The 17,605-nt window shown below is 38.7% G+C and overlaps 1 protein-coding gene across 9 annotated transcripts in view; it reads left to right on the top strand.

The window, feature by feature from the left end:
- MECOM (MDS1 and EVI1 complex locus) overlaps nucleotides 1-17,605 on the top strand; it is a 632,521-nt gene that overhangs the window by 559,337 nt on the left and 55,579 nt on the right. For 8 of the 9 annotated variants that reach the window (XM_064275445.1, XM_023555523.2, XM_023555527.2 and 5 more), the window contains exon 3: nucleotides 10,679-10,813. In XM_064275445.1, the coding sequence (XP_064131515.1) occupies nucleotides 10,679-10,813 (135 nt within the window). Of the gene's footprint in view, nucleotides 1-7,099; nucleotides 7,805-10,678; nucleotides 10,814-17,605 lie in introns of those variants that run through there. The other variant, XM_003416250.4, reaches the window with a different exon arrangement.

The raw sequence follows: 17,605 nt of genomic DNA, 5'->3' as shown, positions 1-17,605 counted from the left end.
ATGCGACATACGTAATTCTAGATTTATATACATTTCTTTAATTAATTCTCAAAAAATTTGGATGAGTTTATACTGAATCGTTAGGCAACTGGAACCCATTGAAGAGTTTTGAGCAAGAGTGTGATTAACAGCTGATGGTTGGGAAGACAAACAGTACGAACTGGTGGGAGGGTGAGTCGTGGTCAGAAGATCTGATAGGTCATTGAAATAATTCAAACTAGAGACAAAAACATCTAAATTTGGCGGGAATGAAATCCAAGGAAGGACCTGATAAATTTTTTCAACAGACGTCTACTGAATACCTCCTGTATGCCAGACGTTATCTTAGGCTCTGGGCAAGAGAAGCAAATAAGATAGACCCAATTCCTGCCCTCCTCACCCTTAACGTCCACCAGGAGAACGTTGTAGAGAACAAATTTTCTGGCCTTGGTAACAAATACTGACTTCAAACTAGTCTGCGTGTGTATGTCTTCCTACCCTGGTTTCTAGGGCTCTTGGATCTCAGTGGTGTTGCATCTCTGCTTCAGAACACTCCTCTTACTGATTGGCAGAGAACACAGTGGGTGGGACAGAACAAACTCAGCTGCAAGCCAGACAGAGACAGACATCTTCAGGGGTAGCACAGCTTGAGAGAAAAAAAACATTTTTCTTAAAATTCTTCTCTTCCATAGGTCAGGGTAAGGATTAGGGCAAATGACATTGGAATGGAAGAAAGAGAATAGAAAAATACTTATACTTTGCAATTTCCCAAAGTGTGGGCCAGACTATCTTCCACATTGAGTGAGTGTTTAAGTTTACTCTAACCCGTTACACAAACACAAATATTGTGAAACGTATAGTATTTTGACCTGTTCCCATGAACTCAGAGCAGTTCACACTCACATTACCCAATTTATTTCCCCAACACTCCTATTAGGCTGATATTATGAAAGTTTCATGGAAACCAACTCAAAGGTTAAGTGATTTACCCAAAGGCACACAGTTAGGAGTGGAGACAGGAATAGAAGAAAGTCTCCCAATTCACTTTCCCCACAAGATTATGAGTTGAAAAGCACTCTTAAGTGGTATTTCTAAAACTATGGGGAAGAAGCTGACCTGGAGTTATTGCATAACGTGTTAAATGCTGTTTTGAAAGATTGAATTAATTGAAATGAATGAAATAATGAAAAATTAATTCCTTATGGACTTGGGGCTATTCCAAAAGAATTTACTACCTTAATTCTTTGGTGTATACTTAGGTAGAAGGAGGAATGCAAGTTTTTGAGATTCTAATGATAATCATGATTTAAGTTATCTTCTATAAAATACAGTAAAAGTAATTTGTTATCAATGATATAAAAATGCCCATTGTTTGGATCACCAGATTGATGTGTTCTATGTTTTTTCGTGAATATATATCTCTCAGTTATTGTATTTATTTATTCATCATTTTTTTTCTTGAATGTATCTTTTAATGCATACATCAAAGTGTTAAACATCTCTGCTTTAGGGGGACAAGGAAGAGAAAAATAATGGTATTTTGTCCCCTTTTCTCTACCAAAATTTTACTGATATGTTTATTAAATTTTTTATTTTATCAAATTCTTTTCGTATAGACTTGGTATAAATATTTTGTTGTTGTGCTTTAGCGACAAAGTAACCACTCAGCGTAATGGCTTAGGCCTGAAATACATCAAAATAGCCCAACAAAAAATATTTTAAACATGGCAGTCTTAATTGGAGTTTAGGAAATAAATCTTTGAGTAGAATAATTTATTCACTGGAGCTCTTGTCTCAGCAAAGTATTTCATCTTAGTTTCCAAAGAGCTGCTAGTCATTTCTAAATATATTTAAGTTGAAGCAAAAAAAAGAAAAAAATCACTTTCATTTTGGCCAAATGTACTATAAAATACTCAACTGTTAAGGTTTTCTGCATTTTTTAAAAAGATTAGATAGGTGATTATGCTTGTGTAGTTAATTAGTAAGAAGGGAAGTCAGTAATGGTTCACTGGGGAAGCTTTTGTATCCCAGTATCTATTATGAGGGATCCCAGGCTGTAGGGACAATAACGGGGTGCTAATTCTGAATGCACACAGTGCCGTCCTACAAAGACATCAAGATTTGTAGGAAATCAACCCTCCAGCCGTCCTGGCAAGCCAGACTGACCCCGGCAAATGAAAATAATCAAAAGTAATTAGAAGCGTGCTGGACTACCCCTCAGAGAGCCGAGCAGGAGAGTAAACACGCCTGAATCCTCAAGCCACTGCAAAGGCCCATGTCTGAGCTGTTAGGTGCCCTGACCTTGTCCACATAAAGATGTGATTTATGAAGTGCAGGGCACAGCAGCAGGGCTTCTGTCTTCTCCTGGAGAACCAAATTACCGAGGTGGAGATTAACATGCTTTCAGTCGGGCCCGTTTCCAGACCAAGGGAAATTTTTTATTTACATTTTTTTTTTTTTTTACCTTTAATTTCCTCTTTTCTTTTTTAACAACTCCCCCCCCCCCCCCTTTTTTTTTTAAGGCAGAGTCCATCAAGAGAGACCAGAAATATCTCTCCTAAGCTGTGGTGATGGCATTGGTGACCAGGGGCTTTCAGGCGTTTTTTGCTTGTCAGCTCTGTGTTGGCCCATTTTGCTGGGGCTGCCTGCCCAGCGTTCAGAATTCACCTTCAGGTGTAGGGAGCCCAGCTTGTGGAATATGCCACCTGTTTAAAAAAATATAAGTAATTAAAATTAAACAGAGTATTACCTTTGATTCCATGGGTTTCTAATCTAGCTCCTCTTGAGTCTATTTCATTACAAGGCTTACTCTATTAAAGAAAAAGATTTGGGAGAAGACATTGCCGATGGTAGAGAATTTGGAGGGAAAGAGGAGGCAAGACAAACTAGAGCTGCAGTACTGGGGAGAAATATCTACATAAGAATCAGTGGGAAGTCTCTTGAATCCTAAAGACATCAATTTTTTCTTGTCTTTGTCTTGCTGAGGTTAGGTAAGATTTCACAAAATCCTATTCTGACATGTAAAAGGAAGCATTGATTTTCTTTTTAAACACACATCAATATCTATACATGAGGCTAATTTAATTAGCGAGCAGTTATTGTTCAGCCAAATGTCAATTTCTCAGATTATTTCATGCTTCTTGACATGAACTGTATGAAGCAGGATTTAACAGGATCTCGGTGAATGAAACTGCACTTGAGAAATGTTAAAATGCACTTGTAAGTTCTTGAAAAGCTACAAAAAGACAGTGTTAAAACAAAAAAGTCAGACTTGGAGTTCGGCGTGTATTTAGCCACCTCAGGAAACCCAAAGCTGCAGAATTAAGGCAACTCTACTTAAATTGAGGTTATAAAGTACCTTCCTCTATAAACTAAGAACATAATGTCAGGATGAATGGGAACATAGTTTATTAACTTTATGGTATTGAAAACTGCCAGCAACTTGTCTTGTTTTTAAACATTGTCCTCTGCAGAGTGTTACAGTGCTGTTTGTCCACAGGAAGCCTATTAAAAGTGGACAGTGCAAGTCATTTCATCTGGCTTTGGCTGGACTGCTTTTCTTTCCTTTAATGATGTGATGGAATGTACCATGCCCATAGGGTCTCCATTAGCAGAACTTTTACTTCTGGGACAACCATGAAGTTTAAGGCTTAAAAGAGGCATCAGCTTACAGTCTTGTGGGAATCACTTGAATACTGGAGCACTAGCTTCTTACTGCTTTAACTAATATATTGACTTATTTTAAATAAACAGTTACACAATGAAGGCAGAGCCAGTGGCCTTATTGGAAATCTTTGGGTCTTTTAAAGATTCTGCAACCCACACAGCTGGGGGAGGAAGGAAGGGGCCTGAGGAGGGTTTATGCCCTTTTCAAACCAGGAAGAAAACACATTAACCTCTTCCACCCCAGCCCTGCCATCAGCCAAAGGGGAATCTTTATACTCCTAGAAAATCTATCAGCTCACACTCAAACCTCATATTTTCCAATGCCTTCTTCCTGGTAAACAAGAATTAACAGAACGAGACAGGAGAAAAAAAAAAGATTTCTTCTGGAGAAATTTTTAAAAATATGATTCTCTTTTGAAACACTCTATTTTCTGCTTTCCCCAAAACTATACATTGTTCTAGCTTGTTCTCCCATTCCATGCCCTTAATATTTAGATCATTAGTCCTGATACATGTTTGCAAACTAAAGCTGGTTTGAGATTATAGTAAAACCATTATTTTTAACAGCCCATTTCAAGGGCAGCGTTAAACACTGCAGAACACGCATGTTACTTATTACTGCCGAGCAGACAGCGGCTTTTGCAGATTAATTTGTAACTGGGAACTACTGTAAACAGATTTCACCAGAAATCCCAAGGAATAAAGGGAATTGGTGGTGGTATTTGGCTGGTTGTATTTATTTATTGTTTTAGAAACCTGATGGAAAGCATGCTAACCAGGGAGAAAAGCAAGTCCCCTGTAAAAACCTTTGCCTCCTGCAGGCTGTCTCTCTTCTGTTTCACTTCTGATGAGCGGAGGTAGGTCAGGGTTTTTTCCTCAAGGGTTATTATTTAAATAGCCAGAGGCTTTTTCCAAGAGAAACATGGCCCATCTAGCCACTCTTGGATTTCAGGATCTTCTCTTCAAGCTTCAAGTTGTGTCGCCACGAAAAAGAGGGGTGGCTCTGCCTTTACACGAAGTTATTATTATATGACCAAAGCAGAGAGGTGAGGGAAAGCAAGGGAGAGAGAAAAAGAGGGAATTTAGTGTTTTTTAAGTCTCCTTTGCCCGGTTCCCCCTGATTTTCTTAGTTGGCCTCACTATTTATTCAGTAGGTAACAAAATTGATGACGACGACGATGATGATGTTAGTAAAATAATAACGTTAATGACAAATAGTTTCCCATCTTCCAAGGTCGCAGAGAGGAAGTTAGTCTTGGCTACATCTGGAGAAGAGAACTTCATACAAAGAAATAGCCTTAGTTCAGCCGGATTCACAGCGGCCTGTGCACCCCTCCCGGCTGAAGCTCCGGACGGCGCGCAAGTCGGAGGGCAAAGCCCGGCTGCCCGCGCCCGGCGGGCGGCGGCGGTCCACCTGGGTGGCTGCAGCCGCCGGTGCGGCGCTTTAATTCGGGGCGCAACGCCATCTACCGGCCTCCTGCTGCACCTGCAAACACCCGGACCTTAAAATTCGCCCCGCCTTCCCCATCCAAACCCAATATAAGGGAAAAAACTCGGAGGCCCTTTCCGCGAAGCCCTAATTCAGCCAGGACCCACTACTGATTCCACACGACCTTTTTTTTGTTTGTTTGTTTATCCGTCGACGTTTCCTCCTTTTCAGAGCGGCTTTGTAAAGGCCACGGAGGTGGGGGCTGCTGGACTGGGGCGGGAGAGGTTGGGCCACAGAGCTCCCAGACCCCCTGGTCAGGCCGCACTGTCTGAAGCAATCGGTTCCCCAGATTACTTGTATTTAATACACAATGCATCATAAAACAAATCCCTCATCCTGACAGGAAGAAAATAGAACAGCTCATAGCTCGAGCCGGTCCAATTTATGGCTAAATTAAAAAAAAAAAAAAAAGACTCCGACAATGGGCAAGTTGAGGAAGGGCAGGAAATCAATGGCAGCAAACCGGGAGCTCTTAAATGTTCTCAAACGCCAAACTCTATGGGAATATCTGACCGGGTTTTAGGTTATTTACAAAGGATTTTTCCTGCCTACCTACCTCTGCTGTGCGATTTTTTTCTCAAACAATAGCCATTATCTGAAATAACAGTTCAATGTCACAGATAACAGGCCGCCGAAACGAATTAGTCACCACCTCTTGTCATTTTCTCTCCCCCACGTCCCTCCCTTTTGTTACCATTTTTGTTTTTAAATCAGCATTTTGGGGAAATACAGATCTAGATTTACAGGACTCCTTGCCCTTGGAGGAAACAAAAAGTGGGTGGCACTCGCGTTGTCCCGGTTTGCACATAAAGTTTAACACGGGCACGCTCCCTAGCCCTTCCCCCTCCACCCTTCCGCCGCAAGTGTCTTTAGATTGCTTAACTTTCCAGGGTTGAAGCGGGGAAAAGTTGGATTTTGTTCATTTGTTTTTATGAATGGAGTTTTGTGATGAAAAGCATTTATTTCAATTTAACCGGTGGGTTTTACTGAATTTTTCAAGATGGGCTCTGAGTAAACCCGTAGACACTTTTATATTCCTGTTCATTCCCTATTCTTTCTTTCAATGTCGTTTCTGAAATGTGTTGATAAAAATTGACCATATATTAGAAAACAGCATTTATGATGTTAAAAGTTTAAAAATCTGAGTTGTCAAATGTCTTACTTCCACTTTGGGGCGTTCATGGTGTTTTAATTAATGTCAAAGAAAATAGCAAAAACTCACCAGACAGTCATCAATCTCTGTAAACCCAGAGTACATTATTTGGGCAGGTTATATGCAAATAATGTTTCAGTGTTTTCAAGTTCTTTCTTCTAAGAATACACGGTTTGAAAATTTAGCATACCTTTCTGTTTTTTTTTTCTGTTTACCTACTTATAACCATGGAGGGAATAAAGTAGGAATTTCAACTTAGAAAAATAAATAAATAAAAAGATGCTCAGCAGGAAGCTGGACATGTACTTGCCAAGTTTTCGCTCTTTAGGCTGCTGTTTTCTGAGAATTACCAACATAATTATGTTTAGGACAAGCCAGCGTCCCTCTACTCTCAGCCCCATCCTCGCTGCCTCCACCCCCTCTTCAGCGCCAGCACCCTCACATCCCTGAAAGCACTTTTTCACCCCATCCCTCCCATCCCCCAACACACACACACAAACACACGCACGCACGCGCGCGCGCACACACACACACGCACACACACACACACACACACACACTTCCACTTGTGCTTTCAGAACATCGAAACAGAGGATATTTCCCTGGGGAAAGAAATCCTGCCTGGCGAGATCTCCCCATTGGTTGTTTACTCGGAGAAATCTACATGTTTAAGGGGGATGGTGCATCCATAATCAGTCTGTCCCTATAGGACTTGGGACTTGGCGACCTTCTTGTGACCTCTCCCGCCAGAGGAGGCTGCTGTCACTTTAAAAATTTACTGAAAGAGGAGCCTGTCTGGCTTCCGATCACTCTGGGCGGCAGGAGATAGCTCCCTTTCTCCCTCGCCCCGGGTTCTTTCTGGATGGCCGAGCAGATTCTCTTTAAAGAGACAGTTCATGAAATAGAAACCCGGCGGCTGAGCTCGGAGTTGCCAAAGGGGACGATCCCGTGAGGGTCTAGGACCGGGGAAGGCACTGCGGAGGATCTGAGAGGGGCTTAGAGCTCCCCTCGCCTCCCCAGGCCCCCCACCTTTACGAGCCCTCCTCCTCCTGCCTGTTTTCCAATCCTTGGAACCGGGAGAGAGAAGTGGAAGAAGTTTTAGTGGGTTTCAGATAACTTTCATTACACTTCGGGCTGATAAGAGCAAGAGAAAGTGAGAAAATAGGGAGGTGATGTGAACCAGAAGGAATAGCTCCGAGCTCTTTTAGGAGGGGAAAAAAAAGCCAAAATACACCAAACCCGGGTCACCCAGACGAGAGGAGACTTCATTTCTGGTCCTAAAAACACACTGTTGGCGGACAATAAATCTGAACGCGTGGTCCCGGCGAGCAGATCCTAGAGACGGACAAAGTTATCAGAGACCCACTTGGAAATCGAGACATCTCGAAATGTTGCTCGGGATGATTTGAAGGAATTTTCGTTCAGGAGAGCTGGGGGCTGCTGATTCTTTATTTTGTTTGTTTAAGTTCTTCTGTGATTGCCTTTTATTGCTGAGTTGAGGCCATAGAAATATTAAGGTAAGAGAACGCACTTAAACGTAAAAAGTCTTGGCGATGTACCTAGTCTGTGACTTGGGACAGTTTCCTGCCGGGGCACCCCTTCCCCCACCCACCCCAGCCGCCTTTCCTCCTCGCCCGAGCCCCGCGGAGCCCTGCTGCTTATCTACGTTGCTGAGACCGGCGATTTCCTTGTTCCTCCTGTGGAACGGTGCGGTCTGGACGCGCCTCTGGGGTGGGTCGCCGGCCTGCGCCGGGTCTCCGCCGGCCTTCGGTGGGTCTCCGCCGGCTGCCGGCCTCTTTTCCTCGCGCTCCTCTCCTGCTTCCCCTCCCTCGGTGTGTCTGTCGGTCTGTATCAGGGACGCAGAAGGTGGGGTTGCCAAAATCCGAATTCCTGGCACCGGCCACGCGACTTTGGAGCAGCTTTCGGCCGAGTTCCACCTTGCCAAGTAACAGCTTTGCTGTCCAACATCGTGTGCTGCTTCGCGAGAAAGTCACATACGGACCCTTTGGCTAGATTGTGGGGATTTTTTTTTTTTTTTTTTTTCCCTCTCTCTCGCTGTTGGTTTTTTGAAAGGGCCTTTCTCTTAAGTCCAGCTAAAGGGATTTTTTTTTTTTTAAGCTATCTTAGGAGCTTGACAGCTTTTAAAAACACAGGAGTGTGTTAGATGAAATGACGGAAGATGTGTTGTTACTTTATTCAAGATTTCCGAGATGATTAAGACATTTGGGAGACAAATGTCGTCCTGCTAGCAAATCAAAAGTGAACAATTCACCCAGGGGGGTGGGGGGCTCTTTTGGAGAAAGGTAGACTTTTTTGTCTTGGAGCAAGACTATTGAAAGTAAGAAAGTTAATATGTTGGTGAAATATTTGAATAATCATGTAACAGATATGTAAAAAGACCTTCTTTGGAAATGAAACTTAAAAAAAATAATTTCACTGTTGACAGTGGCGATAACAGTAATGTTAACACGGAATAAAATTACACCTAGACTTTTTATGTGCAGTATATGTGATCCTTAACGCCCTGCCCCCGCAAAAGGGAATGTTTGGAAGCTAAGGGGATAGATGCTTCTTGACTTTGAAATTAACGCGTTTGCCGTGACTTTCTGCAAATATGAAATGGAACCGGTGTTGCACTTCAGCGACTTCACCCTGTTTCCGTCATTGGACATTTCTCCACTGTGGCAGTAGAGCTGCCCTTTTTTTCTTTTTTGCTAGCCAAGAAAACAAACAACAAAAGATCAAAAACAGAAACCAACCAAACAAAAAAGATCAACAACCTGCAACTTTTACTGTTTTAAAATGTATGTTGCTGTTGTTATTTACATACCTTCTAGACACCTGGAGCGGAAGAAAAATCTCAAGTTGCCATCTGAGTAATTTAGCATCTAGAGTAGAAGCAAACATCTTAACGTTTGGAATTTTATAAACAAAACTTGTTAAAAATCTGTCCTTTGCACTAGAGAAGATATTTGAGTGTAGACTTCGTTGTTGTTGTTGTTAGTGTGAAGAGGGGTCCTTGAAAAAGACGACTTTGGTTTGTGTGTTTGTCTTGTGTATGTATGTAGCAATTACTATTCCTATATTCTGTTTAGATTTTTCTTTTCTTGAATTATGGGACTACTCTCTGCCCTTTAATTGCCTCCTGGCCAAAGGCTTATTCATAGTACCTCTTGACTCGTGCCCTCAGAGCACTGGGGTTCTTCTTGAAGTTTGTGGTGAGTTAATGACTTGACTCTGCAACTGGGTGATTGCATGAATTCTATGCAAAATTGCTTTTGGTCTGTAAACCTAAAATCTCAGTTTTAACTTTTATATAGGTTTAGATACAGTAGAGTTCTGTAGGGGCTATTTAATCCATTAATTTTTGTTCTAGACTGTATAGTTCAGTCTTGGACTGGAAACTTCCTCAAGTTTGCATTAACAGATTGATATAAAATTACCAGCCTTTCTAGTTATTCACCATCAAGTCAACAACTACATCATATCAAGGTTTAAGACATTGCTGTTAGTGAACCAAGATAGCTTGGTTTAAGTCCGCAAAACCTTAGAAATGGAAGTTTTCCACTTCGGTTTTTGTTTAAGGTGTACTAAGTGAAGGATAGGCCAAATGTAAAATCTGAGAAATAACAATACACATCTGCATATAATGATTGTTAATTTATTACAGTATTCTCATATGTTTTTTACTTGTTCACAAGCAGTTTTATTTTGCTTACTAAATATAAAATTGAAATTTGCATTGGCATGTGTTAGCTAAGCCATTAGGTTGCCATACTTTGCCTGAATGTTTACCAATCATTTATTTTCATATGTTTTTCTTTAGTTTGGTCAAAAGCATTTACTAGACACATCTTATTATCTGTTTCAATTAAGGGTACGATTTAATTGTTTCATGGTGGTGAAATGTAAACTATAAAAAGAATATTTACGTTAAAGTTTTTCAATTGAATTAATTAAAGGATGTGAAAATATACATTTATATTGTGAAACTACCTGAACCTAAAATATTGACTTTATTTTAGAAGCATGTTAATATATTCTGCTCCATATTATTTTTTTGGTAAATATTGCACTGGATAAAATTATTAAACCATGTGTGCCATTCATGCCTAACAAGAAAACAAGCTTTTCTGAAACCAATTCATCTGTTTTAGTAATAATTTTAAAATTACTTTGTTTCTTTAAAAAAAAAAAGTACATTGTCATTTCTAAGGTAACTTACTGTTATTCTTCCTTTGTTAATATGCATGCTGTCTGGCTTTTTTTTTTTTTTTCTTTTAAGGATGCAAAGGCGGAATATACATTTGAATGAAACATTTTCAAGCAATTAACCATTTTAACAAATGGACCAATATGGAAATTGATTGTTCTCATCTTCTTCCTTTCAGATCTTAGATGAGTTTTGCAATGTGAAGTTCTGCATAGATGCCAGTCAGCCAGATGTAGGAAGCTGGCTCAAGTACATCAGGTTCGCTGGCTGTTATGATCAGCACAACCTCGTTGCATGCCAGATAAATGATCAGGTATGTTGTAAAGATTTTCTTGTCTTTCTTTGAGAGCACTAAAGTATCAGTGAAGCCTGAAGAATAAAAATAACAGTGAGCCACAGGAGACCCTTGTGGTCTATTTGTTGATATGGTGAAAGGTAATGGGCAAATATAAGATGCAGAATAACGTCATTTTCAGGACTCCTTTCTTTCAGTACTACTTTGAATAATTTATTCACTTTGTACTAGCCCAGCATCCTTCATAAATACTCTAGTTTTCTGAGTGTGATTGAATGATTTAAAAAATGGGTAATTACATATTGCTTGCTGTTGGTCACTATTTTCCTTTACCATCATAATATGGAGGCATTGATAGAAAGTAGTGAGCAATCAAGAGCACTTAGTGAATTTAAGCAGAAATTGGAAGTGATACACTGAAAATGTTACATAGTCTTAATGTAAAGTAGTAGATATATCTGGATGACATAGGTGCAGACATACCTGCTTAAACATTTTTTATTGTTTTGCCTAGTTTTGCAAAAATGAGGAACACTTATTTTTAGCTTAATCAAAATACTCCATTTTTTGAAATATGTAAAATAGTTAAAAAATAGCCTTGTGGTTATTGCTTTATGACATCGTGGAGGACCAAGTGAAGTTGGCTTTACTGACAATAACTCTGAAATAAAGATCATGAAAATATCATGAAACGTATTTTGCACTCAATAAAGTTATGAATCTTGTAACTTAGTATGGCAATACTTAAAACAACAAGAAGTTCAGGTGGTTAATTTTGGTTTTATAAACATCATTGGGTTGCAATTTAATTATGTTATCATTATTTATTTCTTTTATATGTTTCAAAGACCATACTGAAATGGTTGCTTGGAAAATCTATGCAAATCATCACTAGGAAAAAAAGTTTAAATTAGACGTTTCCAATTGAAAGCTGTTAAGTAATGCTAGCGTCATATGGTCTTCGACTCTATTTCAGTCATCGTTAATGAGATTATTCTTTGGCATTTTACCAGCTACCAGATAATGTTTGCTGGCTAACCGGTGTAAGAGGTAGTAAATTGTAAAATTAGGTTTAAATGGGAACTGTTTAAAAATCTTCAATATATATCGAGATAATAAACCAAGTCAATTGTTTTTTCCCTTTGCCTTAAGAAAACAAGAGGCATTATTGACAAAGGAAAACGTTAAATTAGCTATTGATTGTGAGCAGAAATTTTCCCAATTCCCTCATGCGAGCTACTGTCATCATCAACAACAAGCATTTTTTGAGCACTCACTATTTGTAGATGTGGGAAATACATAGGTGTTACAAGTGAGGGGATTATTCAAGTAATGCTTCCTAAATCAGGAACTGAAGGACCTCAAAAGGCAGCTTTAAGATGAAATAATATAATTACAGCATAATAAGTTTTTGCTATCCATATTTACTGACAATAAAAAGTATTCCCTTAGATAGATACAACTGCTATAGAATTCAGTGAAAAGATAATTTAAAAATGGGATTGGTAACCAACACATTTTTCATTTAATATTTATGTGTCTGATACTTTATATAAATAACTGTTGTCATTGGGATCCCTGATTACATTACAAAAGGGAAACTATTTTCCTGTTCCTGACTATGAATTAGATTGTTTATTCGAGTAGGCATTTATAATTATACCATGGTTATATTTAAAAAAAAAAGTACACGTTGTAAAATGCATTGTTTTCCAAAGAAAATACGCTGGTGCATACCTTAATGAATAACCTGTTTACTTATTTTACCTGAAGAATCAGGCAAAATAATTCATCAGGAAAAACACTTAAGGCCAATATTAGGCACATACCTATCATTTCTGTAAGTACTCATTTTAAACTTATGGGTTATGCTGGCAGAAATCCAAGATGGTAACAGAGTGCATATCAAATGATATAATTGTGAAATTGACATTACTTGGTTAAGTAAGTTCACCCATAAATGAGAGAGAGGAAAGTCAGAGGTAAAAGTCAGATTTGTGTGATAAGAATAAATGCATAAAATCACACTTAGCCCAGTAGACAAGACAAAGGAGAACACATACGCAAATAATGTTTGCATATATTCTAAGCGTATGCTTATATAAAGTCACATGCATATTTCTAAAAGCCAATTAAGACTGGCAATTCTAGACAGCTCTGAAATGTGAATGTTGGCCTAGGTACAGTGGTAAAAGAGCTGACTAAAGAGATTGTCTAGGTCTGTTATTTCACTCTTTTCCATGAGGAATAGGAGCTGCCAAATGGTGAATAAACGCAACTCATCACATAATGAACATACCCATAGTGGGAGATATTATTTAATAACCAGACAAAAAGCGAGGCCCTGGATCAGGTGTAATTATTATACATTAACAACTTCAACTCACCTGTACAACACACAAGCAAATATAGCAGTCTACAAGAATTGTAAAAAGTGTTTCTGCTCTGATTCTTAGATGGAACTCAAATTTAGAAAATGAATTTTAATCACAATACAGGTGCAAATCCTAGGCAACAAAAATGAAGAATTTCAGATGAATCTCTCAAGGACAATCTAATCATTATAATAATTAGGGAATCTAACGAAGGGAAAAGATTTCTAAAAAACAAAATAACAACACCCCCCCCCAAAAAAAAAACCAACAAGAGGGTATATTACAATTTGCACTTGCAAAGACATTTTTTAAAAATTCTAATGTTCAAGATCAAGTTTAATCAATTTGGGTCAGTTTTTAAAATGATATGGAGATCTTTGAAAGAGAACAAATATGCTTGCTAATACAGTGTTTGATAATAACAAGGCAGAGTCAAAACGTGTGCTGAATAAAAACCAGTATTTGATTTTTTTGGTCGGGGAGAAATATTTAGAAATAGCATGGTTTTCAGTTTTCAAATAAAGTTGATAGAAGGATATAATCTCCTCTTTTGTATCATAAACACAAAGGCCACTCAACATTTGCCTAACATATTTCTGCAGTATTTTACTTGAGGGGGTTTTTCTGAACTTAAATTTTCCAATGGACTTCTAAGAGTTATTTTATTTATTTATTTATTTTCCTTTCAGACCACAATGAGCTTTGTGGCAGCTTTCTTGACAATGCTGCCTAGAAAAATTCGAGTTTATTGTTTTTAGATGTCCTTTTCATTTGATTTTTTTTTTCCCAAAATTATTACAGTGACATTTTTGAGGATAGAAGTTTTGAAAACACTGGCATCACAGCTAAACCATAATTTCTAAGTTGCTGCAACTTCTGACTGATATCCTTATTCCCCCCGAAAATATTGTATTAACTGTAGTAATTTCTCTTTGTAAAAGAAGGCCACACCAAAGACACTAGTAAATTGAGACCACAGTCACAGTCGAGTCATGAAATAGTGGATCCATTAAAAACACCTAAGGCTCTGTATTCTTAAAGTCCTAATTATTTTTTCCCCTTCTTCCTTAAACAGTCTGTACAATGCCACATAGTTATAGTGCTGGGGCACAGTGTTTAGCTTGAAATTTTGCTGATACCAAACAGTGCTTAAATATTTTTATATTTTAACAATCTGAAGTCGTCCCTGGTTACTTTCAAGAGCAAGAACTGGCACTGAGGGGTAGAGCAGGGCAGGAGGAAAGCAGAGAGTTAGATGACCAAAGCCCCTGGCAGGCTAGGTCCTCAAGAGGGCCCAGGTACTAAGAGGAGGCATCAAAATGGTTTATTAATTATTTAGAGCTTTCATTTGCATCTGGAAGCACCCATGTGTTTAATGTCAAGTAGACCAAACATCTAAATGATTTGCTGACAATTTTTAATTTTATTATTCTTATTTAATCTGGGTATTTTGATGTCCTTTCTTTTGAATTCTTGCAGACATCTTACTTTTACAAACAATTTGATTGGTGGAGGTAGCACATTGCTTTAGATTTGGTCTCACTCTGCTCCCACCTTTCCCTCCTGCCTTGAGTTAGTCTCCTCTTAACCCCATAATTCTGTACCCTTCAACTAGATCAAAGGCAAGAATACCTATTGATTCCTGATCCACCCCCAACAATGCCAGTTCTCATCTTCGAATGTGCTCACCAGTTTTATGTAGGTCTCTGGCCATACCATTTTCCTCTAATACTTCTTCCTGGTGAAACTGTATTGGTTGTAATCAGACAGGCTACTTAGGCACAATTCATGTAAGCTGATTCTTTAGACTTAAGCAATACCTGTCTTTCCACTCATGATTTCTGGGCATGTGCTTCGGAGTAACATTTTATATACGTATGTGTATGTGCTCTCTGCATCATAGGAAGGAACGTGATTTCATTCAAACTCTTGGCCTGTCCTAACATGGTCTACAAGTGGAGTAAAGTTCTCAGAAACCCAGGACATTATTAATCTTGTCATTTACACAAGGTGATAAGTCCTTTTATTTTTAAACAGGCCCTTGACAGCTGGTATTTAGTAAGTAGAATAAGAGAAGTCTGCTGTTCACTCTGAATAAAAAGAAATTTGTCAATAAGAGATTATCTAAAACCTGATGTATATTTTGATGAAATAAAATCTAGAAGAAGGAGTGCCCCTCAGAGAATAAAAAATCAAAATTCACTTAGGGTATTCTGCCAGGTCCCTTGTGGTTAATGAGCGGAGCAAGATTCTAGAGTGTTTTCGGTTGGAACAGGCATTGTTCTCATTTGTGATTTACCTTATAAAGCTTTAACTGATTCCAGGATGATCAGAGCCGAGTTGGCATACCCACTTTCCCTCTCCTGAAGTCCATGTTAATGGTTCTATCGGACTGCTGCAACACTAGAACGGTACTATTATTGCAAGCTTATTGTGGGCTCAATTATCAAGTTATTTTCTTTGGCTTTTTACTGGGAAAAAGAATCTGTTTTCCCGCACCATTCAGTTAATAAAATTTGTGCAAAAAAGCAGGGCTGATCAGCCATATACAAAGCAAAATGTAATTTTTAGCCTCTTTCCACTTTTTAAAGATGTTGGCGTCTACTGTCAGGTAATTTGTTAATTTGCTCTTCCTTTACAATGATTTCTGTCCACATTTTGAATGACCTCTTTTGATGTTAAAATTATTATTGGCTTTGGCCATTTTCTTTGCTTTGCTTTTAAGTCAAGTTCCACTTTTATACCAAAGTTATGCTCTGCTGTTTTAAGATGAATGCCAGCTGGCAATACCCAGCGACTGGCTTTGTGAACGGTGCCTAAGCCGACTTTGGGGGATGTTGTCTGGCTGATAAGCTATTTCCTTCACCCAGAGATGAAACTCTCTAGACATAGCTTGCCATTTGATATTTACATGTTAAAACAAATAGCATCCCCTCACCCAGAAAACTCCCTCACTTAATAATACCCAGGACACAACACTAACACAATACTACACATATTAGCATTTTTATTAAGGTAGACCACAAAAGTTGAAAAAGAGGGTGACATGTACGTTTTAGGTGAATTAGTGTTTGCATGTATACAACATCTTTTAGGAATACATCAAAGCACCATCTTGTTTGTACATGTTCTCACCCATAGTAGAGCTATTTCTGGGATGGCAACAAGAAGGTAGTCATCAGAATGCATTTCAGGCTACCAAGAAGATGAACATGTTGGCCAAGGACACAGAAAAAGCCTTCGGCCTAGTAAAAAATCCAAAGGTGATCTTTAGTTTCCTCATCATGTAATGATGGAACTATTCCTAAACACTCTGAAACCACACATAATGATCGGAGAGTTTTCATAAGAACAGGCAAAATGGCCACATCAAGGACAGGTGGCTGTTGTATGTGCCTGGAAATTATATTTAGAATAGTTAGAGAAAAAATGGCTTGCAGGGTCTGTAGAGAGAGCCTTAGAGGTTATTCAGAGAGACACCTTATAAGTCTACCAGGCTGGGTAGGCTCTGGGTATAATATTAAGTGGATCTTCATCACTTGCTCTATTTATGCAGAATGGAAGCAACAGTCAGTTCTCTCTGTTTTGTTTCATCCAATAAATCATACTTGGTTTTCTCTCTAGCTTATAAACAAAGAGATAAAAATATGACAAAGAAAAAAGGTCTCCTCAAAAAATATTTTAGTCCTGAGTGGACTAAGATATTATCAATGAATACATACTTTTATTTTGGAAGTAGATATATCTTTCTCAGTTAATATTTTCTTGTCTTTACAATGTAACCCTAAAGACAAAAGGGATACCTTCCCTTTGGAGAATTTAAGGAAATTAAGAATGATTTGCTTTGGCAAAGTTTTGTCCCAACAAAGCTTCTATTATATTGGACAGAAATCTTTACTTTCTGTCATCAACCTTTCTGTCTGCTGAAGACACTTCTCGTTACCCCTTACTAACGAGGCACAGAATGTATAATCGGGTCCTTCCTCCAGAGGCTAAAACATGACATCACGCCTGCACTCCTGAACTGAGGTGTCCCACGTTGCCATGGATAGACCAGGGGTCCAGACCATGTTTCCTAAAGCCATCACATATGCACACAGTGTTTCTGTGGTCTTCATGTTACCTCTCTGACGTACCAACGCTGACAGATGTGTCCATATCAAATGTTGACTTTGTTCAGATATGTAAACTGTCACATCCCCTTATACCCATCCCCCAAATGGTAAAGCTCCATTCAGCTTTTCCTAATCTTCTGAGTGGTAAATTGAATGAGACTGGTGGGTATAGTAAATAAAGCATTCAGGCCAAATGTTGGGAGCTGAAAGAGGAAGAAATCAACTGTCACCTTCAAAGTGAAAAGACAGTCATAGTCTGAAAAAGTTGTCTCTCAGTACAGATTTTGCAAGGGAGTACATTTCTCTATTATTTCAATTAT

Source organism: Loxodonta africana, chromosome 23 (assembly GCF_030014295.1).
Source record: "Loxodonta africana isolate mLoxAfr1 chromosome 23, mLoxAfr1.hap2, whole genome shotgun sequence".
Lineage (NCBI taxonomy): Eukaryota > Metazoa > Chordata > Mammalia > Proboscidea > Elephantidae > Loxodonta > Loxodonta africana.
Note: the sequence above shows the minus strand (reverse complement) of the source record. Positions and strands in the feature narration are given on the sequence as shown.